The sequence below is a fragment of the Chiloscyllium plagiosum genome, chromosome 23, assembly GCF_004010195.1.
Source record: "Chiloscyllium plagiosum isolate BGI_BamShark_2017 chromosome 23, ASM401019v2, whole genome shotgun sequence".
NCBI classification, from domain to species: Eukaryota; Metazoa; Chordata; class Chondrichthyes; order Orectolobiformes; family Hemiscylliidae; genus Chiloscyllium; species Chiloscyllium plagiosum.
Window position 1 is genome coordinate 44,961,250 of NC_057732.1, and position 17,785 is coordinate 44,979,034.

Consider the following 17,785-nt stretch of genomic DNA (forward strand, 5'->3'; position numbering starts at 1 on the left):
TCATTATTTTAAATCTAATAGAATTATGGTCACTGGCCCCAATGTGCTCCCCCACTGACACCTCAGTCACCTGCCTTGCCTTATTTCCCAAGAATAGGTCAAGTTTTGCACCTTCTGTATTATGTACATCCACATACTGAATCAGAACATTGTCTTGTACGCACTTAACAAATTCCTCTCCATCTAAACCTTTAACACAATGGCAGTCCCAGTTTATGTTTGGAAAGTTAAAATCCCCGACCATAACCACCCTATTATTCTTACAGATAGCTGAGATCTCCTGACAAGTTTGTTTCTCAATTTCCCTCTGACTGTTAGCGGGTCTATATTACAATCCCAATACGGTGATCATCCCTTTCTTATTTCTCAGTTCCACCCAAGTAACTTCCCTGCATGTATTTCCGGGAATATCCTTCCTTAGCACAGCTGTAATGCTATCCCTTGTCAAAAATACCACTCCCCCTCCTCTCTTATCTCCCTTTCTATCCTGGAACATTAAGCTACCAGTCCTGCCCATTCCTGAGCCATGTTTCTGTAATTGCTATGTTATCCCAGTCCCATGTTCCTAACCATGCCCTGGGTTCATCTGCCTTCCCTGTTAGGCCCCTTGCATTGAAATAAATGCAATTTAATTTATTAGTCCTTTTTTTAAGATTAGATTAATCTTACAGTGTGGAAACAGGCCCTTCGGCCAACAAGCCCACACCGACCCGCCGAAGCGTAACCCACCCAGACCCATTCTCCTACATTTACCCCTTCACCTAACACTACAGGCAATTTAGCATGGCCAATTCACCTAACCTGCACATTTTGGGATTGTGGGAGGAAACCGGAGCACCCGGAGGAAACCCACGCAGACACGGGGAGAATGTGCAAACTCCAGACAGAGAGTCGCCTAAGGCGGGAATTGAACCCGGGTCTCTGGCGCTGTGAGGCAGCAGTGCTAACCACTGTGCCACTGTGCCGCCCACTTGTCCTACCTTGTCCCTGTCTGCCCTGACTGTTTGACTCGCTCCTTCTCCTAGCTGTACCAGTCTCAGATTGATCTCTTTCCTCACTATCTCCCTTGGTCCCATCCCCACATCTTACTCGTTTAAATCCTCCCAAGCAGCTCCAGCAAATTTCCCTGCCAGTATATTAGTCCCCTTCCAATTTAGGTGCAATCCATCCTTCTTGTACAGGTCACTTCTATCCCAAAAGAGATTCCAATGATCCAAAAATGTGAATCCTTCTCCCATAAACAAGTTCCTCAGCTACGCATTCATCTGCTCTATCCTCCTATTCCTGCCCTCACTAGCTCGTTGCACTGGGAGTAATTCAGATATTAATACCCTTGAGGACCTCCTTTTTAAATTTCTGCCTAACTCTCTGTAATCTTCCTTCAGAGTCTCAACCATTTCCCTTCCTATATCATTGGTTCCAACGTGGACAATGACCTCTTGCTGGCACTCTCCCCCATGAGAACATTCTGCACCCTCTCTGAGATACCCTTGATCCTGGCACCAGGGAAGCAACACACCATTCTGCTTTTTTCTCTGCTGGGCACAGAAACGTCTGTCTGTACCTCAGACTACAGAATCCCTTAACACAATTGACCTCTTGGAAGCCGACGTACACCTCGTTGCATTAGAGCCAGTCTCAATACCAGAAACTTGATTGTTCGTGCTACGTTTCCCTGAGAATCCATCACCTCCTACATTTTCCAAAACAGCATACCTGTTTGCAATGGGTATATCCACAAAAGACTCCTGTACTAGGTGCCTACCTCTCTTACCTTTCCTGGAGTTAACCCATCTATGTGACTGTATCTGAGACTTTCCCCCCTTCCTATACCTGCCATCCATCACATACTGTTACTGTTGCAAATTCCTCATCGCTTCTAACTGTCTCTCCAACCTATCCATTCGATCTGATCGCATTCGTATCCAACAGCATTTATGGCAGATATAATCCACAGTAACGCTTAAACTCTCTTTAAACTCCAACATCTGACAAGAAGTACATATCACTGTACTAAAGGCCATTTTTGCTCCTTCACAATCTACAGACCCAGAAAATATTACTGTCTTATTCCTCTACAAACAGATATAAGTTATGGCTTATATTTTAAATTTAATCAAGAGACATATCTCCAACAACATATAACTCACTACTCACTACTGCAGCCTTTCTATTGGACATACTTAAAACAACGATTAACTTATCTGATTCTGTGCTGTGAACTTCACCCAAACAGGTTCCTCCAAGATTAGTTGTGAATTTCACTGTTAATTTTCCCAGACACACTCCGATGTCCAGCGACACATGAATTTAAAACAGCAAAGGCAGTAACTGTGCAGGTTCTCTCTCTCTCTCACTCTCCTGCACTGTCCTCACCATGTGCTTCCTTTGTCTGTTTAAATAGTAAACCAGAGATGCGGGCTAAAGATTTGAATCCCGCACATGGGGAAATTTGAATTCAATATGAAAAACTCTGGAATTAAAAGCTAGTCTAATGGCAACCATGTAGCTATTTTGTAAAACCCATCTAATGTCATTTAGAGAAGGAAACTGCCATCTTTACCTGGATTGGCCAATGCATGACCCCTGACCTACAACAATGTGGTTGACTCTTATTTGGCCTCTGAAATGGCTAAGAGCGCTAATCAGTTCAACGGCAACTAGGGATGGGCCACAAGTGTTGTATTGCCAACAATGTCTACATCCTATATAAGAATAATGTCTCTATTTTAACTTTGTATCTTTATTTTCCTAAGTTTGTACTATGAAGAACTGTAATGTGAAACTTTTTGCTTCTTTCTTTATTTTTCTGTTTTTGCACCTAATCTCTTTTGTACTTAAGATTTGTAATTAGGTACCATGTGTTGGCAATATCATACACTTTTCACTACACTCCTGTACTTTTGAACTTGAATACACATGACAATAAAATCTAATTCTAAAAATTCTAATGCTAAAATATCAGAAAGGCATCTTTAAAAAAAACATATTAAAATAAATTCTGGAATGTTTATCATGAAGTATAAATTTGTCTTTCTCCATGAATACAATATTAGGACCGATAGATTGTTCATGTCTAGTGTTGATTTGATATTTACAATAAGCAGTTACACCTCATTTGGCAAATAATTTTTCAGGAATACGAATGTGCTGAATAAACGCCGTAGGTCTGACAGCATTTCTGAACAGATAGACAGTGTTAATATTTAAGGAGAAAGTGAGGTCTGCAGATGCTGGAGATCAGAGCTGAAAATGTGTTGCTGGAAAAGCGCAGCAGGTCAGGCAGCATCCAGGGAACAGGAGAATCGACGTTTCGGGCATATGAGGAGATAATGAGCAAGTTAGAAAAAGGAGAGTCAATGGATGTGATCAACTTGGACTTCCAGAAGACATTTGACAAGGTGCCACATAGAAGGCTGCTAAGTAAGAATAACAGCCCATTGTGTTAGGGGCTAAATACTGGCATGGATAAAGGATTAGCTGACGAGCAGAAGGTGGAGAATGGGACAGAGAATTATTTTCAAGATGGCAGCCAATTACTAGTGGAGTAACATGGGGATCAGCCTTGGGGCCACAGGTATTCATATAATACATTAATGATCTGGATGAAGGAACTGAGGACATTATCGCTAAATTTCCAGGTGACACAAACATAGGTGGAGGGATGGGCAGAATGACTTGCACAGTTTAAGAGAGTGGGCAAAGAAATGGCAGATGGAATACTAAAAGGATCCAGTCCAAAAATGTGCAGGTTAGATGGATTAGCACACTAAACAAAATGCCCCGTATTGTGCGGGCATGTGCAGGATGAATGGATTAACTACGGTTAAAAGTCCCATGTGGGCTGGGGGAAGGGTTGAGGGGGGCTGGGATGGGTCTACGTGGGATGCTCCTCTGAGACTCGATGGACTGAATAGCCTCTTTCTGCACTGTAGAGATTCTATCATTCTATGATCAAGCGATATGGGGAGAAAATGGAATCAGGATTCTGAGTTGGACGATCAGTCATAGTTATATTGAGTGACGGAGCAGTCGCGAAGGACTGAATGACCTACAACTTGCTGCGATTTTCTATGTCTCTACGATAACAACTTCTATGTCTCTATGATTTGATGGTACAGTTTCTCATTGTTGCAAGCGCCAAATTCTTCCCGATTATCCTATTTCTTCTCCAGAGATAGCATCAGATCCGCTGAGTGTTTGCAATATTTCTATTTTAATGTTGTGAAATCCAGCTGTTTAAAAATAATTTGTGATTTTCCTTAATAACTGTGAAACAATGCCAGCTGACTGTAACTAAAATGGAGGTAAGAAGAACATGATGAACTTCTCTGGCATTCTTACTATAAAATCTTTCTAATTGGATGGTGGAGGAAGGAACTTACGCAGCACTGACTCATTACTCAGACTCTACGTAAATCCTTCCCTCGCTAATCCTCACAAACTAATTAACACAACTCCGCCCGTTAAAATGTTGCACGCTTACACCATCCCCCTCTCTCTGTCACACACACTTCCGCTTCCGTATAGGGATTTCGCAGAACGAGCCATTTCCCGCATGCGCGGATCGAGTACAATGTTGCAATCGCAAAGTAGCGAGTTGCCCGCGTCACGTGATGGCGCCCAGCTGATCTGAAGATGGAAAGTGGCCGCGTAGTGCAAAGAGGAATGGGAGACATCAGTGAGTATCAGGGTCATGCAAGGAATTATTGTGGTTACTGACTGAGATTGTCTGTACGGATACCTGTGCTGTAGCGGCATTATTTTGGTTTTAACTCGGGCTGTTTACCCTGCTTTGTCGCGATGACCGCTTGTGCGTATGTAGTGAATAGCAATGATAGTTTGTATTTATGCAACACCCATTCCCTTCACAACAGCATAAGAACAAAAACACTCACTGTGATTGCTCCAGAGGAGGCGATTAAGTCCTGTTTTTCCAAGCGATAGTAATTACTGGGAAAACCTACCAGGTTAGCATCTGTGCAGAGGAGGCAGAGTTGACATTTTGGATCCAGTGAGCCTTCCACAGAAACTCAAGCTGTTTTCCAAGCTGTTGACTCCATCCCTCCCATTGGCAGCTGCCCAAGATTAAGCCAGTCTGTTTGTATCTTAAATATTGTATTTTGTTCTGAGAGTTTTCTGATCTCATTCATACCCTGAAAGTGTCTGTTCCTACCTCTCTACCACTACACAACTTTATACCTCAGCACATCTACTGAAACCATTATTTGTGCCTTTATTATCTCAAGGGTTGACTATTCAAACACATTCCTAGCTATTTCTCCCATATTCTACATTCAAAACTCTGCTTCTGTCTTAATTCCCAGCAAGGAGAAAGTGAGGTCTGCAGATGCTGGAGATCATAGTTGAAACTTTATTGCTGGAACAACACAGCAGGTCAGGCAGCATCCAGGGAACAGGAGATTCGACGTTTCGGGCACAGGCCCTTCTTCAGGAATGAGCAGAGAGTGTTCAGCAGGAGAAGATAAAAGGTAGGGAGGAGGGGCGTTGGAAATGTGCGTGGGAAATGTGATAGGTGGAAAGAGGTCAAGGTGAGGGTGATAGGTCGGAGTAGGAGGGAGGCGCCTGTTCCCTGGATGCTGCCTGACCTGCTGTGCTGTTCCAGCAATAAAGTTTCAACCTTAATTCCCAGCAAACCCAGTTTTCCTCATCACTCTTGTGTCCACTAGAGTGGGTTGACTCCTGATCACGAATCACCATGATTTTAACATTTTCAATCTCGTTATTGGGTGACTATGCTCCTTCCCTCTATAATCTCCTCCTTGCAAGCCTCAGATATCTAGCCTCTTGAGCATCCGTCATTCTTTTCTGTATAACTGTTATGGATGTATATGCAGTTGTTCGGAATGTAATCTCTGGAATACACTTCCTACATCTCTCTACCTCATTTTCCTCCTTCAAGATGTGTCTTACTATTTTGACAAAAGAAGTCGTCTGACCTGATTGCTCCTAATGCACCCCTGTGTCAGACTTTATTTTATAACATTCCTACGAAGCACCTTGTGATGTTTCATTTTGCTGCTGAATAAATATGTTCTGGTCAAAGCGCAGGAGAGAAAAGGAGAGATTTTAGGAAAGAATATCAATGCTTGGTTTCCAGGTAGCTGAAGCAAGGCCTTCAGTTGTGGAAGGATGGAAATCGGGTGAACAGAAGAGGTCGGAGTTGGTGGATTGCAGAGTTCCTGAATGTTTGAAGGATTGGGCAAGGTTATTGAACGGGGTGTAGGGATGATGGGAGAGGCAGTGCCAGTAATGTTTTTAAGTGCAGAAAGTGAACCTGGTATCTTTTTTGATCAATAAGCATGAGTAGGTGATTGGGACTCAGTACAACTTGGGCAGTGTTTTGGATGAAGATAAAATTATCTTTTTTTTTAATATATCCTTTTTGTGTGATTAACACCATAGTACAATGCTGAAGAAAGGCTCAACTGTTGCAAGTTCCATATTTCAGATAAGTCATAGTTATACAGCGTGAAACAGACCCTTCGGTCTAACTCATCCATAAACAGACCCTTCAGTTCAACTCGTCCATACTGATATCCTAAACTTATCTAGTTCCTGTTAGCCAGCATTTTGTCCATATCCTTCTAAACCCTTCCTATTAATTTACACACCCAATGCCTTTTAAATGTAATTGTACTCACCTCCGTCACCTCGCCTGAATCATTAATAAATGGTCTTACTCGACTAAGAAACAATACTTTCCTTTGGCCAACATATACCTCAAAAGCTTGGGACGGTGACAGTCAAAATCGTCTGCTGTTCATAATGCAGCCTTTTCCTGCATAAAATCAAACTATTTAATCTAATTTATAATTAATGATGTACAAAAGTATATTATAATCAGAATTTTTAAAAGATTTAATGCGACCCTGATCTATCCTCCCGAGTAAATGTAAAAGATCCCACGGCCATTCTTTAGAAAAAGAGGGTGTAGAGATTTGGAACTCTCTCCCACAAACAGCAGTTATGTTAGGTCAGTTAGTTTTAAATCTGAGTCAGAGGTTTTCTTTAAGCAAGGCTATTCAGGGGATCGTGGGCCAAAGGCAGATATATGGAGTTAGACAACTGACCAGCCAATGATCTCATTGGAACAGATTCAAGAGGCTGAATGGTCTATTCCCATTCCCAAAAGCAGGGGAGTTATCCTGGATGTCCTAACTGGTATGTCAATCAACCAGCCTTTTACAACCTCAAGATGTCCAAAGGTGTGTTATGTTAATTGTGTATGTTATGCTAATCGAGGACGTTATGAAGTGTAGCCACTATTGTAATGGAGGGAAGCATGGCAGCCAATTTATGTGCAGCAGGATCTCTCTTGTCAATCTACTGTTCAATAAAAACCAAATAATTTTCATGATATTAGGGCTCAATTAATGTAGAGGAAATTTTGTTTCAAATTTTACAATCTATGATTTTTATGCATAGTAAATGCTTTGCTGTATACACCATCAAATGATTCTACTGCAGAGTAATTTAGGATGATGCAATCCTCAGAAGTTTTGATGAATGAATCATTTTACTCTAGTGAGCACATGGAATGAGTGAGTGAATAGTAAAAGTATACGATCTGATCATTACCTCACTGCAGTTTGTGAGAGCTTGCTGTATGCAAATTGGCTTTCCTGTCTCTCACTTGGTTGTGAGGTAGAGCTGGATGGCATCAATGTCCATGTAGAGGTGTTTTTTAATGATGCCATCAAACATCAGTATGTGGATGAGAAGTAGGAACAGAGAAGGATAGATGGCTTGGAGAGATACTGGTACAGGAGTGAGCAAGGAAGCAATTGTAGGTGTTCTTCAGATTACCTTTCTATAGTGAAGAATGGAACCAGGTCAGTGCGTTCCCTGTCAACAGGACAACCAACGAGGTGCTTTTAGGTGGATGGTGTGATAAACTGTGTTAGAGTGGAGGCGAATTAAGGGAGATGTGGAATTGAGAGGTTACCATGCTGACATTTGCAGAAGATACATTCCCCTTGTAATTTGCATCCTTTGTCATTCTGTCATGTCTTTTCATCTTTTTTGAAAAAACAAAAATACCACCTTACCAGATGCTAAGAACCTGCTGCAGAGAAATTAGCACAAGGTAGATTTAATGTTTCCCTCCTTGCTTCAAGAAGGTGGAGTACAGCAGTCCTAATTGAAAGGGGTTGAGATGTTTTTGGTAATGTACACTTGATGTACCAACAAGCATAGAATTGAGTCAAACAGATCAGGGAAGCCCCAGGGCAGGTCTGACCTGTGACAAACTAACTTTTCCTGCAGCAACTGGCCTCAGTGTAGAAAGATTCATTATCCCCTTCACAGTGATATCCAGTGTGCAAAGTGTGTGCGCACAGAATAAAACCAGGTGGAGGTGATATATCCAAATCCAGTAGTTTGGTGATGTAGACTGCTGGGTTACATGTGAACATTTATTTATTTTTAATTCGTTCACAGGATGAGGGTGTCACTGGCTAGACCAGCACTTATTGTCCATCCCTAATTGCCCAGAGGGTAATTGAGTCAATGACGTTGCTGTGGGTCTGGAGTCACATGTAGGCCAGACCAGGCAAGGATGGCAATTTCCTTCCCAAAAGGACATTAGTGAACCAAATGTTTTTTTAACAACAATCGACAATGGCTTCATGGTCATCATTAATTTTATTATTGAATTCAAATTCCACCATCTGCCATGGTGGGATTTGAACCTGGGTGCCCAGAACATTATATAAGTCTCTGCATTAACAGTCCAGCGATAATACCACTTGGCCATTGCTTGTGGACCCCACCACCAAGGATATATTTCCCTCCCCTCCCCTATCAGCATTCCGTAAAGACCACTCCCTCCGTGACTCCCTCGTCAGATCCACACCCCCCACCAACCCGACCTCCACTCCCGGCACCTTCCCCTGCAACCGCAGGAGGTGCAAGATTTGTGCCCACACCTCTCCCCTCCCCTCCCTCCAAGGCCCCAAAGGAAACTTCCATATCCGCCACAAATTCACCTGCACCTCCACACACATCATCTATTGCATCCTCTGCACCCGATGTGGCTTCCTCTATATTGGGGAGACAGGCCGCCTACTTGCGGAGCACTTCAGAGAACACCTCTGGGACACGCGATGTGGGCATGTAGGTTAGTGACGTCACTGGGGGCGGAAGTGGCTGCGGCGACCGCAGAGACAGAGTTATTCCCCATAGCCGCGGAGGTCCCGACCTCTCTGCCCCCACCCCAGTCTGACCTATCACCCTCACTTTGACCTCTTTTCACTATCACATTTCTGACACCCCTCCCCCAAGTCCCTCCTCCCTACCTTTTATCTTAGCCTACTGGACAAACTTTCCTCATTCCTGAAGAAGGGCTTATGCCCGAAACGTCGATTCTCCTGTTCCCTGGATGCTGCCTGACCTGCTGCGCTTTTCCAGCAACACATTTTCAGCTCTGATCTCCAGCATCTGCAGACCTCACTTTCTCCTCATTGCTTGTGAAACCAAGCTTCAGTAGAAGTCAGTGTCCTGTGAAAGGGAAGGCAGTAGAAGAAAGGTTGTTTGTTGTCATTTGTTCTTGTTCAGACTGCTCTAAGAAATGGAGATATTGGGGTAGCATTGTGGTTATGCTGCTGAACCTGAACTAACAACCCAGAGAATTTGAGATTTGAATGTGCTGGAAAAGCACAGCAGATCAGGCAGCATCCGAGGAGCTGGAAAATTGACGTTTCGGGCAAAAGCCCTTCATCAGGCAAAAGCAACCCAGAGAATGTCAATGGAAATATCGCTATTGCTGTGTGAAAATTTGAAATCCCATCAAATTAAATAGAAATCCAAAGAGAACTTGAATTTTTGTGGCAATTCCTTTTATTTCCAGTAAGTTCAATGACATTTTTCTAGGGAAGGAAATTGGGCATCATCACAAGCTGATTATGATTCTGCTGTCGGATGTCATTAGCTAATGCTGCACTGCTCAGCTCAACATGCTTCTAGGTCATCAGAGACATGCAGATTTCACTTGTGCTGGAATATGGAACAGTGAGGAAATTGGGCAGACCTGAATTGGGGTTGACTAGAATGATACCCTGTTCAAATCCATGACAAAGCTTGATGCTGAGCACAATTCAGAAGATGCCCCTTGGGAAACATGTCATGACATTATTTTGAAGACAAGAAAGCAGAAATTCTCTGGTGTCTTAGCTGGCATTTATCCTTCAACCAAATATGATCAGCTCATTATTTTATTGCTGTTTATGAAGCACATTGTGCACTTAACAGCCTTATTTTCTAAGAAATAACCAACTTTTAAGGATGCAACGCCTTTTTCAACCTCGTGATGTCCGAAAGTACTTTGTCAATTAAGTACTTTATGAAGTGTAGCCACTGTTGTGGGGAAGCAAGACAGCCAATTTATGCACAGCAGGATCTACCAGTAGGTAATGCTCAAGTAATGAAGGGCTCCATTAATGTAAAGGAAAACTTTGTTTCAAATTTTGCAATCTATGATTTTTATGCATAATAAATGCCTTGCTGTATATGTCATCAAATGGTCTACCGCAGAGTAATTCAGAATGATGCAATCCTTAGAAATTTCATTGGATGAATCCTTTTACTCCACTGCACTCACAGAATGAGTGAGTGAGTAAGTAACCTTGAGCAAATTCTGTGCCTGGCATGTGTTGTTGAGGAGTTCAAAATATGTTTGCCTGCTAAAGGGGTTACACAATAGAGTTGAACATTTGAAGTTTGTTAACTTACTGCAGTAATAATGCATAACTGCTCCATCACTGTTCATTATATCCACAACAATGAATCTGGTCTTGCCAGTTTGGGTATCAGAAAGATAGAACTTACATTGGTATAGTGCCTGTCATGAGCTCAGGTACTGAAGTCACTGCTGCAGGAAACAAAGCAGAACAATTTGTGTAAAGCAAGTTCCCATAATCAGCATTTGCAATAATGGCTGGACAAATCATCTGATTTGTGATGTTTGTTGAGGGATAAATGCAAGCCAGAACACCAGAGAAAATTCTCCCACTTTTCCTTTAAGAGTGATTGCAGCCCCAAGGCGGCCATTAAGTCTGTGCCAAACGATATTTTATATTCACCTGAGAATGTTCTGATGAGACATAATATTGAAGTCTTAAAAACTATGGTTTCTCTGACAGTTGTGTGCTGTCAATACTGTATGGAAGGAGAGTCTGGTGGTGCAGTGGTAATGTCCTTGCCCCCCCCTCAACCTTGTCCTTTGCTTAGGTTAAATCCCCATGAGTCATCTGCCTCTAATGAGAGAGCAGCCCTGGAATATATCTTTCCATTATCTCTAAGAAGAGTCCCAGGTTCAAGTCCAACCTACTCCAGATGTGTATAATAACTGTCATGAACAGGTTAACTAGAAAAATGTCCAAAATGTGGAAGGAAGCAGTACTGCATTGAAAGATTAGTGTAAATCGTGTGCTCGTGTCGGTGGTGTGGGATTTGAACTCCAAACCTTTTTGACCCAGAGGCCAGAGAGAGATTACGAGGCTAAGTTAAAGTATTCCAAAGTCATGGAAGGTGCTTTACTGATGTAACACTTTCATTACTGAAACCTGGCATCTGTAGGTCTAAAATACATCAAATTAATATCCAATTGAGAGGGATGGAAATGGGCTTAGTGGTGCAGAGATGGGGGGTGGGGGCGGAGGGGTGGAGTCTGCTGGGTGGGGAGGTGTGAATCAAATCTAGGTAACCTTTTGACTTGAATCATCTTTAGAATTAAAAGGCAGCAAAGAACAGCTCATTAAGAACAGCACGGAAGCAAACAGGTTTAAATTTCTATTTCGGTGCAAGTCAACCTGAATAACAGATTGTTCTGCTGTTTGTTCTGGAGATAAATGATGCAAAGAAATAAATACTTGATAATAAGGGTGTATATAATCTTTATTGATGGTGGGCTGGTGTTGACCCAAAGCGAGATTAATAACTCTGAAAGATTCAGATTATGGAGTGAATGGACTTGTGTGGAGATGATAGAAATTCAAGGGATAAACTTATACCAATTTGAATCTCTCAGCAGAAATCTGTGAAATTTTTCCTTTAACACGTAAGTTTAGATTTGTGCAATACAAAATGGGTTCACTGGTTCGTATGATTATAAACCAGTTACTGAGTGTGTTCAAGTTTGGCTCTTGTTCTTTCACTGTCTTTGACTTATTTTCACTTTCCATCTTGCAGTTTCACTTTCAGATTTGCGCAATACTTTTCAGATTTTCTCTTTTATTATCTCTCACTGTAACTCTTCACTCGATGTCCATTTTCTCTTTCTAATTTTCTGTATCTCCTCTTGGTCTCTTCCTGCCCCACCCCAGTTTGTCCTCACTGTGAATATTTCTAACACTTTCCTTTTGTACCAGAGATCAAGAGTGAGTGGATTGTACTGTCAGCAGCTTTTGCATTGAGAGGTGAGCATTCTCTTTCTCCAGTTCCTGCCTTGAGACATTGTGGGGAGCCAGGAGTCTCAATGATTGATATGTGGCAAAAATTAATAGTAAATCATTTTGAATTAATTAATGATGGAGGGTTTAAAAAAAATTGGAAATCGCTGTGAGAACTTGGCACAGTTGAAGCTGGAAACATGGAACAGGGTTTCAGAGGAAAATAGTGTGAAAGTGGGAGGTATGCAGGTGGAAGCTATTTCAGCCTTTGTGATGAATAAATTAGTCAGCTCAACACAGTGAATTTAGTAGACCACTGTTATACACAGTCCGTTTCAGCCTTGAAAAGTGTTGGGAATTGGGGGAATCTGGAATAAATAAGTTTCTAGTGATATAAAAGACAATCACTTTTTTTGTCTTACCAATCTGTAGCTGGAGAATACAACATCTTGTCCAAGGTTGGGTACAAGGGAAGCAATCTACAAGCACAAGTGGAGAAGTAGATTCTGGGCATACATGTAGAAGCAGAGGCTAAAGCACATGTCATCTTGTGATATTACAGAAGGCAGCACATAGACACGGAAGAGGTCTTGAAGGTGGATTCCCAAAGTGAAGTGTTGTAATGGTCAATTAGAATGAATGAATGGCACTGAGTGAGGCCATTCCACCAACAGTGAGAGGCATTGGAGGGTGATAGATGTAGTAACCACTGTACAAGCTGCAGTGTGGCCAAGAGGAAAGATAATGCATTATTGTCATAGTATATGTAATTCAGGCTCTCTTCTTGCCAGCCACTTGTAGATTCTCTCTTCTATTTTTCTTTCATTTTCTCTGTGCCAGGCATGATTTTGTGTTTCCATTCCTGCTGCCACAACTTTCAGTTTCATCCTTGCATGTTCACTCTGACTCTCAGTTTCATTATCTTACTCTTTCATTATTGTCATAGTATATGTAATTCAGGCTCTCTTCTTGCCAGCCACGTGTAGATTCTCTCTTCTATTTTTCTTTCATTTTCTCTGTGCCAGGCATGATTTCGTGTTTCCATTCCTGCTGCCACAACTTTCAGTTTCATCCTTGCATGTTCACTCTGACTCTCAGTTTCATTATCTTACTCTTTCAGTTTCTCTCTCTCCCTCGCTCTCTCTTTCTCTTTCTCACTCTCTCCCCTTTTTCTTTTGATTATTATTAGTGTTAAATTTATTTCTCCACTTCTCTATCTTTTAAAAATCTGAACCCTTCCCACTTCTGATATCTCACCAGCCAGGCACTTGTCTCCTTATCTCATTGTATATATGTTACTGTATAGCACCAGAATTAATTCTGATTACTTCCCTTAAGATCTTTCTGTTTAACCTGTTTCCTAATTCCTGAAATTCCCTTTTATAAAGCCTCCATTCTAATCCTGTGTGTGTGTGTGTCTTGCTTGTTAGGACAAGAACCATAGGTTCTGGCACAATCTTTGGAGACGCAGCTGGGTACATGTAGTGGTGATATGACTAGACTAGTAATCTGACTAACATTCTAGAGATGGGTTTGAATCCCAATATGTAGGTGGTGAAATCTGAATTCTGTTTAAGAATCTGGAATTATGACCTAGCCTGTTGCTGACTGTTGTTGTAAATATCCAGCTGGTTCACTCGGGAGAAAAATCTGCCATCCCTGTCTGGCCTACATATAACTCCAATGAGCTTGACTCTTAATTGTTCTCTGAAGTGACCTAGCAAGCCACTCAGTTTTAGGGAAGTGCATGTGGACAATGAATGCTGGCCCACCCAGTGATGTCCACATCCCATAAGTGGCTTTTACGTATAAAAGCCAAGTTCAAGAACAGTTTCTGTCCATCTCTGTGTCTCTCTAGCACTCTGTCTTGTTTTCAATGGGTCTGTAATACTTCAAGGGGAGGTGGTGGTAATTTCACTCTACTAATACTGTGGGGTTACGGGTTCAAATCTCGCCAAATTTAAATTCAGTGAATGAATCTCGAATTGAAAACTAGTGTCAGCATGAAACTACCTTTGTTGTAAAAACCCATCTGGTTCACTAATATCCATAAAGGAAGGAAGCCTGACAATCTTACCCAGTTTAAACTGCATGTGACGTTAATTAATCACTGCCTTCTGCAACATCCCAGCAAGCCACCAGTTCAAGGGAAATTAGGGGACAGTTAACAATTGCAGACCTTGCTGGCATATTCCAGGAAAAAAATTTTAAAAAACTTTTTATTTGCCACTGCATTATGTCTTTGCATGCTTTTACTTTTCAATTTGCTCCTATTTTCACTTTTATCTAAATTGCTTTGTCATCTCTTACGTTCTGTCTTCCTCTCATAAACACGTGCAATGCACACAATCTCTGAGGCATGCCTGCCCCTGCACATGGATGCTCACACACATACACAAACGCACTTTCCAAGATTATATTTTAAACCAAACACCATGCTGAGAGGACTATTGAGAAACAAAGTCCCACATGGATGAATTGGCAACAGTACATAGGGAGGAATCAAAGTTTGAGGAAGGAAGCAATGAGGCGAAGTACCTTTATAAGTGAGCACCTGGAAAAGACTGCATAGGCTGCAGGAGGGATGTTTCGATAAAGCCAAGAGATATTTGTAAGCTAGAACAAGAAAGTTTTGAAACTGGTGAATTACAAGTAGGGAATTGAATGTAACAAGGATAGTGTGGGTAAGGCAGTGGACTTAGCAACTTCAGTAGCATCTTGTGCCTGAACTACTCATATAGTGCGCAGCCAATTCAAATATTGCTTGAATGTCAGGATGGTGGCCAATCTGTCAAATTGGGGTACTTATCAAATTGGGAGGCTGGCTTGTGGGGCTTTTCAATCTATTCTTTTAGATAGTAAGTAGAGTAGGATTGGAATAACTTTAAATCAATAATTGTGTTTGTAGCGCATTGCTCCCCTCTTCATCAATCAAACCAAGTCTTCACAGAGAAGTGATGAGATATCTAAAGAGCAAACAGAGTAATTAGGTAGTTTAATTAATCAGTTTATCTGGTTCAGCACTCAGACTAGACACTAGTTTTGATTTGATGGAGTTAAGTACTACAATAAAACATTTTAACATGAAGAATGCTTCATTTGCCCTTAAAACATTAAAAGTATTTGATCTGGAGAAATTCACATGTAAGTTTCCAACCTTGGCTATCCCAAAATTCATGAAGCCAGTCAATATTCATGAAATTTCACATGCTAAACTTTCTGATGGATGTTTTTATATACCCATCCAGATGCCTTTGAAATGTTGTAATTGTACCAGCCTCCACCACTTCCTCTGGCAGTTTGTTCCATGCATCCTCTGCGTGAAAAAGTAACTCCGTAGCTGCTCCTTCTGAATTTAAAATGGTTGCTTAAAGTACTTTGGTTACCAAACCAGAGGTAAAGGTGATGCATATGAGATGGGACTTTTTTGACTGGATCGTAGGTGATGGATGGGTGGATCTTTATAGAGGTTTGTAAAATCATGAGGGACCTAGATAAGGTGAAGAGGAAAGGACATTTCCATTAGATGGGGAATTTCAAAGCGAGGAAGCATATCTTTAAGGTAAGAAGAGAGAGATTTAAAAGGGACCTGGGTGGGGACAACATTTTCAGAGGATGGTTCATATGTGGAATGAACTTCCAGAGGAAGTGGTAGATGCAGGTACAGTTACGACATTTTAAAAGACATTTTGATAAATACATGAATAGAAAAGGTTTGGAGGGATATGAGCCAAAATTCAGGTGGGTAGGACTAGTTTAGGTTGGGAAACTTGGTCAGTATAGACAAGTTGTACTGAAGGGTCTGTTTTTATGGTGCTGTGACACTTGAAGATGAATATTCAAGTGAATTGAACAGATAATCATTCCTTGTGGGATAACACTCTGTGAAAGTGAATAAAAGTGATTACAAATTGATGATGTTAGCTTGAAACGTGCTTGAGAGAAAGGAAATGTCTAAAATTAAATTGGTGAATTCAAGATACCAACTCCTGCTTTACAAAAGGAAATCTCTCACAAATAAATTCTTAGTGGTCCAAAACAAAGACTATCTGGCAATATAATATTTTATTCTGTGAAAATCACTTTATTTTTCTTTTGGATTGTTGACTTAAAAATGGGAAAAAATATGTGCAACATGTTCCAGTCATTAAAATAAAAAGAAGAGTTACTGGAATTCATTGAGTCTACCTTGTAGCTGCCACCAACCAGTGGAGAAGATGGAGATGCATTTTGGTTCCAATCATGTCTGTCCAGGGATGCTCTTTCCAAATAACAGACCTGGGTTGATTTTTCAACCCCCTCCAATTTTGTGTGATCAGATGTACTTAGCATAATAATCATTTCTTGACTGGTCACTGGGCAAATGGCTACAACTTTGTGTTCAGACAATGTAGCAGAAACATCCAGCCTGTGACAGAGAAAGCATCTTAGTCTGTGTGTTCCTTTCAGTCTCTTGCAAACTCTTGCAGTCCACCTGTGTTTACTGTGTTAGGGCTTGCAAACTTGTATGTACAACTCTGTAAATAAATGCTCAGGTGTGTGAAGTTTCAAATCTATCCATCTGGTTTTCTGAAATATAAGTGCTATATTCCAGTCTATTTTTTAAAAGAGACTTGATTTCACTTTTGTCATTTCTAGGTTTTTGGGCTGAGCACACACCTGTGCATGAAGCTGTCAAAGAAGGCGAGATCCTGAAATTGAAACAGCTGATTGAAAATGGAGCTTGTGTGAATTTAGTCACCGTAGACTCCATAACCCCGTTGCATGAGGCAAGTCTGCGGGGGCAAATCCAATGTGTACAAATGCTGCTTGCTGCAGGAGCACAGGTATAATCTGGGTACTTTTCCATTAAAAGTCATGTATTGTTTGTGTTATTCCCCTAACAGGCTGTTCTGTTTTTGACAAGTGTCATGACTTTTTGTGCAGGGCATCACGTGTAGAAGAGAAGATTCTGTCAAGTTTAGTGTTAGAGTTGGGTGAGTTCTGAATACCTGGCTCGTAAGGGAGACAGAAAGTCTCAAAACTCAGAAGGGAAGGTCTTGAAACACAAACAGAGGCTGGTTGTACTTCTACGTTTCAATTTTTTTTCTCTTATTTTTGTGTTCTGCACATCTATAACCCAACCAATTGCTGGCAATGTCACCTATGCACGCCAGCTTACTATGTTGCTTCAGTTGCTGCACATAGCACATAGAACAAAATAGCACAGAACAGGCCCTTTGGCCCACGATGTTGTGCCGAACATTTGTCCTAGCTTAAGCACCTATCCATGTACCTATCCAATTGCCGCTTAAAGGTCACCAATGATTCTGACTCTGCCACTCCCACAGGCAGCGCATTCCATGCTCCCAGCACTCTCTGGGTAAAGAACCTAC

At 41.4% G+C, this 17,785-nt stretch overlaps 1 protein-coding gene across 1 annotated transcript in view; it reads left to right on the forward strand.

Moving 5' to 3' along the window:
• The first annotated feature begins 4,541 nt into the window (after positions 1-4,541).
• LOC122561839 (ankyrin repeat and SOCS box protein 13-like) overlaps positions 4,542-17,785 on the forward strand; it is a 34,048-nt gene continuing 20,804 nt past the window's right edge. The window contains exons 1-2 of the mRNA XM_043714076.1: positions 4,542-4,681; positions 17,049-17,236. Coding sequence (XP_043570011.1) covers positions 4,639-4,681; positions 17,049-17,236 — 231 coding nt within the window. The 5' untranslated portion in view covers positions 4,542-4,638. The remainder of the gene's footprint in view (positions 4,682-17,048; positions 17,237-17,785) is intronic.